General features: G+C 37.5%; 1 protein-coding gene across 1 annotated transcript in view; it reads right to left on the bottom strand.

Moving 5' to 3' along the window:
- The window catches only part of LOC104457695 (2-oxoglutarate dehydrogenase-like, mitochondrial), a gene marked incomplete at its 3' end in the record, with an annotated part of 29,946 nt that extends 24,227 nt beyond the window's left edge, over positions 1-5,719 (bottom strand). The window contains exon 1 of the mRNA XM_010086499.1: positions 5,510-5,719. Within this exon, the coding sequence (XP_010084801.1) occupies positions 5,510-5,716 (207 nt within the window). The remainder of the gene's footprint in view (positions 1-5,509) is intronic.
- Between the last annotated feature and the right edge of the window lie 569 nt (positions 5,720-6,288).

Here is a 6,288-nt window from a genome sequence, read left to right on the forward strand (position 1 = left end):
GAAACAAAAGATCCTTTTATTTCCATCTGCACTTTTACACAAGCCACTTCCTCCACATTTGTCCAAATCCGTTTTTCCTGAACTATTTCCATTCTGACGAGGTGGTCACTGTCCCTGGTTAGAATGGTATCAGATATATGGATGCTACCAGACAGCAGCAGAATGGAATAAAACCTCTGAGATGCTTATACTCAACAACAACAAAAAAAAAACCTGCAGGAGGAGGAAATAATCAATACTTGTGCTTAGGTTACAGTTTCTGTAAAAGGTAATGAAAGGTCATAAAACACTTTCCTCAGTTTGGTTAACTTAGGAAATCAAGGAAGCTGTTTCAAAACTTTGAAATCTTTGTGACTGGAATAGAAGTACTGTAGAAGTTAAATTTCATTTTGCACAGTGCATGTTATTTACGCTGGCTGTGGGCTTGGAACTAATGCATTTCAAGGAACCAGTGCCAGAAAACACAAAAAGTAGACCAAAGATTTGATTTTAAAAGACAATTACTTAATATATTAATTACCAAATATGCAAAAGAATCAAAATAAAGTAATGCCAACACTGCACAACTGAAAAATTAAATATTTTTCATTAATAAAACATCTTCATACTGAAATTTATACAAGCTTTAATGTGTTCAGAAACACTATGATAAAGGGCAACATACAAGAGCTAAATATCACCCAACACTTCAAGTTCAAGTTACAGAAGTGGAGGGACTCCTTGAACCTGTGGGCAGGAACCTCATCACTAGCATGAAGCCACTGCCCGAGAAACACTGCTTTAATGTATCTCTCTCACTTCTTTATTAATACAAAGATGCATTGATATAAATACAATAAACTTACTTAATTTATCATCCTGCTCTCACACAGATTTGATCTAAACATAGGCCAACTTTTATATTCCGTGATAAATTAAGGCAGACCATGCTTGGTGGTCAATTCCAGAAACACTGATGAAGACTTCATTCCTCCTCCCTTCACTCATTTATGACCATTTCCTATATTCTTCTTACCTTGACACCTTGCCAGCCACACTGAGATTAGAAGTCTGAATTTATACAACATCCTATAAATGGTCTACAAGAGTCTATCAGTGTAACTGCATTTCCTCTGGTATTCTCTCTACACACCTTCTTACTCTGTATTAAGAAGAGTATTGTTATTCTATGCCTGTACAGCACCTAGTCTGAGAGTTTGCAGATCCCAGACAGTGAAAAACAGATACAATCCCTCTGCGTTACAACTAAGGCTACTTAAAAAGGAGGGATTATTTTGGCAATACACAGTTATTAAATTTCATTAAATTAGGAAATTCCAAACACATATTTGGATCCATGACAAATCTGACATTTGGTATTCATTCAGAGTTTTAATAAAGAACATGCTTTGCTTATGTTAAGGTTCCTTCCTCACTTTTTCCAACACCATGATACACATACAATGTTGATAATAATGTAACTATTCCTTTGAGTCAAAAGCTTTTCTTTTAGATGTAAAAGTTATCATAGCCCAGTCTCACAAACAATTGTATTTGTTTTTAGATAAGTGCTCTGCTGAGGCAGTTACTAACAAAATCCAAATATCCTTGCCCAACAAGCTACCTGGTTAAGGAGAATAAGCATAGGGCCCTTTATTCATGCAAACTTGCAAATATAAAAAAATACTTTCAAAATGTTTACATTCAAGGATGAGGCCAACTGGGACAGGAGGAACCCATGCTATTTTTTCCTATCGCATTTTTGAACTTATTGATTTGTTAGACATGCTTGACATTTAATCAGAGGGGAGGGATAATACATCATTTGGCTATAGAAAATTAGTTTTTTCTAGATCCGCATCCATCAAAGCCTTTACAAATCTGTATAGTGTCTTTCAAGATTGATACCAGATTATAGCCTTCAAGTCTTGTGTATCAATGTCAGTCTTTGGCAACAGCACTTGCCATGTGACTGAATGGATAGAAGACCTGCTTGGTCTCATAGCAAGCCTGCAGGTTCTCAACTAAACTAGCAAAGTTCTTTAAGAAAATGGTAGAGGAGAATTATAACAGAAAAACACATCTGTAAAAAATAAATTACTATAGTGATACATGATACATTCCTATCCTTTTTTCCTGTCAGCAAATCTGTATCATAGTTACCATTATTTTCTCAGGTAATATAATACAACTCAAGTGATTCAGTGGCAGTATTCTACTCTGACATAATAAACAGTGTTGCACTTAGAATAACAAGTAACATATTAGTTATCTTGATGGTTTGCTTTTTTTCTAGTGACATCACAATATTTGTCAACTGCAGAGAGGACAGTAAAGCCTTAGAAGACATACACTGAGCATCACAAGATCATTTAAAAAAAGAAAAAAAATAAGTCAAAACAAAACAGAAAACCCACATTTTTTCCAAGTATATAAAACAAGGAAGTGATTACATACAGTAGAGTGGCTGCATACACGATAACATGGCAGGCATTATGTACTCAATATCCAACCATGCAGTTTTGTAATTAATCTTGTGATAGCAATAACTGAGCCGTGTCAAGCTTCTCCTTTGTGATCTATGGCCCTGACATCACACTTCAAGGAGAAATAATGATGCCTTTTTCAGAGCCCACGTCATTTTATTCTGACTATTGCTTTGGCTGCTCTATGGATAGGAAATTCAAAAGACAAGGAAAACCAGGAAATCATCAGGAATGGATTTGCACAAAGAATAAAAGCTCCTATGGCTATAAATGTGTATTGTTTGACATACAACTATGGCATACATAGGAAGGAGAGTCTTAGAAAAATGCTAGTTACACTGAATATGCTCATTGGAACATGACAGCCATATTTCAAACAGTTCTAAATAAGCATACATGGGAAGACATGTCCAGACAAATCTTCCAAGAGGAAAGTAATTTGAGAAGCCTTGATTAATTAGAGTTTCTAAGTGAAGGTGAATACAGTATGACTTTTCAAGCCCAGGAAAAAGAAAGCTTTTGCACCTCATCAACTAAAATGAGGCATGTCCCCTCTGATAAGGGGATATCCAAGAAGAAGAAACATGAGGAAAAATGGGAAATAAAGAAGAAAGATAATGTAATGTCTAAATACCTAGCACAAATTGGCTCTCTAAACTGTGACGGACATACTGGCCTGCAGAGAGAGTCAAATTATTAACAATACCATAACCAACACCACATAAGCCATTAGTGTCTCTTGATCAACATATCCACCAATTTCTGTAGCACAATGACAAATTCACAACTTGCCTACAGTCACACAACATGGCATGATTTTTTCTGTATTTTTAGGAAAATAGAGTGTGTTCAGCTCTCAACATTTTTAATCTGCTTTATGAAATCCCAAATTGAACAATTTCTGTCAACAAAAATCTTCGGTAGCTGTTTACAGCTTTCAGCTGATGAAATAAGATGGTTTTCAAGTAACCAAAAATTAATGTTGATGAAACAAAGTAAAATTATTTAACATCAGTCTCCTCCCCCTCTTTTTTCTAGGCTGTGAAAACCTTAATTATTTAGGCAAGAATAGCTGTAAAGTAATCCACAATGTCCATCAATCATATTCTTTTAAGCCTCATAAACCAGACACACAGTGAATTTACTTCAGTTAATTACTGTTGTAAATATATTACTTATAGTTAACCCAGAAATGCATCTTAAATTACATGGGATCCACTCCCTAGGCCACACCCGACTCCACCAGCACATTTACACTCCTCTGTCAATTCACTTCTGCTAACTTATCAGTCACTGTTCAACATACAAACTACATCACTTCATCAGGATCCATCACCCAACTGTGCTTGAACGGCCTGACGAATTGGATAGTCTTTCAGAAAAAAAAATTCCACCTACTCTCAAGTATAAGCAAAATAACGAGAAGGTCTAAATTTAGCCGAAGCCTTTACTCTTTGCTCGGGCGGTTGGTCGGGAAAGCTTCCCGCTCGGCAGACAAGGTGGCTGACCTGGAGGCGCGGCCGGGCTGTTCAGCACTCTGGACAGCTCCTACCCTCCCGCCCAACCGTTGACGGTGGACTGAACTGCAGAACACTCCTGTTCATTCATCTAGGTTTGTGTCCCACCAGAAGTTTGCAAGACTTCACAGCTGCAAAATTGAGAAGGTCTGAACAAGAAATGTAATTTTACTTAAAGGAAAGAAGGCTATCACGAGACAACATAACTTAAATAAGCAAGTAAAAGCAAGATGTCACTACACGTGCCCCTTCTGCACGACCTCATTCCTTCAGTGCCCTCAAAATAAAGGGTTAATATTGATCTAGAGCACCAACACATCATGAAGGTTTCTCAGAAATTAATTAAATGTATCAACACAACGTGCTACCCTGCTCTACACTGGTTGGAAATTTAGCTGGCAGTCACACAGCAAAGAATCAAAGACAGATGGGACGAGAGGAGCCACCCCTGGAACAGATCTCTTCAGTTCCAAGTTAAGGTGTTACACAAAAGACCTAAGGGATCTATCTGCTATGTGAACAAAATTCAGTCTTCAGAGCTGCCACTGCATACGTTACATTCCAACAAGACCAAATTCATACACAACATCAGAAAAAAAAACAGCTAGAAAAATGGGGGGTTTTGGTATCTTTTTTCCTCAATATGCGTCACTTCCTCACACTCTAGATAATCAGACTTAGAGCAACAGCTTCTAAGTGACATTTTGATACATGTGCCTCACAAATAACAGAAAACACAACCAATTTGGTAAACATTTTTTGGCACAATTCACATTACTTCGCTAGAAAATGACTTGTCTGTCGTAGAATTTATCACACTTCTCATCAGCTTCTTAACTTACTATACACATATCCCCATAAGAGAGCCTTCCTTGTCAGCAGAAAGCTTGTTAAAAAATAAGTCTATGTACTTTGCCCACAAGAAGGGATTTAAAGTCAAAAGAAGTAAACAAATGTATGTTGCCTGGAGAGAGGGAGAGAGACAGAACAAAACAATTTTCAAGGTAAGAAGGCTTTTCTGACAGTTGCAGATTCAGTTTTAAGGTTACAACTTCCACAGCTACCTAAAGGGAACTGAACGTTCATCTTCCTCGGACAGTTTAGAAGTACCAACATCAACACCTACTATTTAAAGATAACATATCATCTGGTACAAAGTTATTACAATAAACCAAAAAATTAACAGTACTTTATTTCTCAGATCTTCTTCCAGATGTAACCAACTACCAATTAACAGACTGCTTGAACAGTATTTCCATGGAGGAATGCTGAAAGTTTCTGAGTAATGTAGTTTTTCTGGTCTGGACTTCTCATTCCTTCCACTCAGTTCACCGTGCCTGTGGCGCCTCTGTACTTTTTCTGATGCAGCATCACATCTTACAACAATCAATACGTGGGAAATTAGTTTCACATTTTTCATTTCATACAAGACCTTTTTCTGGAGTTTTTATAAAACAAGTTAAAAAAGAAAAAATCAATTCCACTCTTAACCTATTATTATCATTCACAGTCAAGTTTTAGACTTACCTTATGTACACTTTTAGGGTTTTCAAGCCATGCGTAATACATTTCCTCCACATAATTTGAATTACTCCCACTCAGGAATGGTTCTGAGGTTCCTGATGAAGCATACCGTTGGCCATGTGAAAATACCCTTCCGGCTATATCTTGCTTTTCCAGGAGTTTAGTGCCATGCCTCTTCAGTGTAGCCACAAATAACTTCAGATGACTCATGTTTGTTTATTAGATCCAAGTCTATTAATAAAGAGAAAAACAAACCTGATCAGAAAAAGAGACAAAAACTGATGTTTACTGCAAGAGGGCTCTTCAACAAAGCTCAAGCCTAAGCATGAAGCTCTCTTCAGGAGAGAGGCCACTCCATGACTGATTGAACGGCTTCACCTACAGAAATGGAAGTATTGCTGACGGCAATCCCCACATCAACTAGCTCACCTCACAGCTTCTGTAACTGACAACATTGTCCTGGCTCCTGAAGCAATCATGACAACACTTGTACCACGTCCCCCTGAGCCCGGTTCCCTGGGAACAAATGAGTCTGCTAATCATTGACTTTTCTGGAGCTCTTGGCAACCATAACTGCTGCTTCTTGGTTGTAAAAAGCTGTGGCCTTTTACCCAAACTGGGGAAGGTTCAAAGAACAGCGTCAACCACAAACACAGTGATTGAAAAAAGCCTGCTACCTCAAATTTATGCCATGAATAGTGGAACTGACAAAATAATTAAAAGTGTTAGTTAAGTGTTCAGATTGACACTAGCCTTCAACCAAAGAATGTTACACCAAGAAA

Source organism: Pterocles gutturalis, unplaced genomic scaffold (genome assembly GCF_000699245.1).
Source record: "Pterocles gutturalis isolate BGI_N339 unplaced genomic scaffold, ASM69924v1 scaffold8471, whole genome shotgun sequence".
Taxonomy (NCBI): Eukaryota; Metazoa; Chordata; class Aves; order Pterocliformes; family Pteroclidae; genus Pterocles; species Pterocles gutturalis.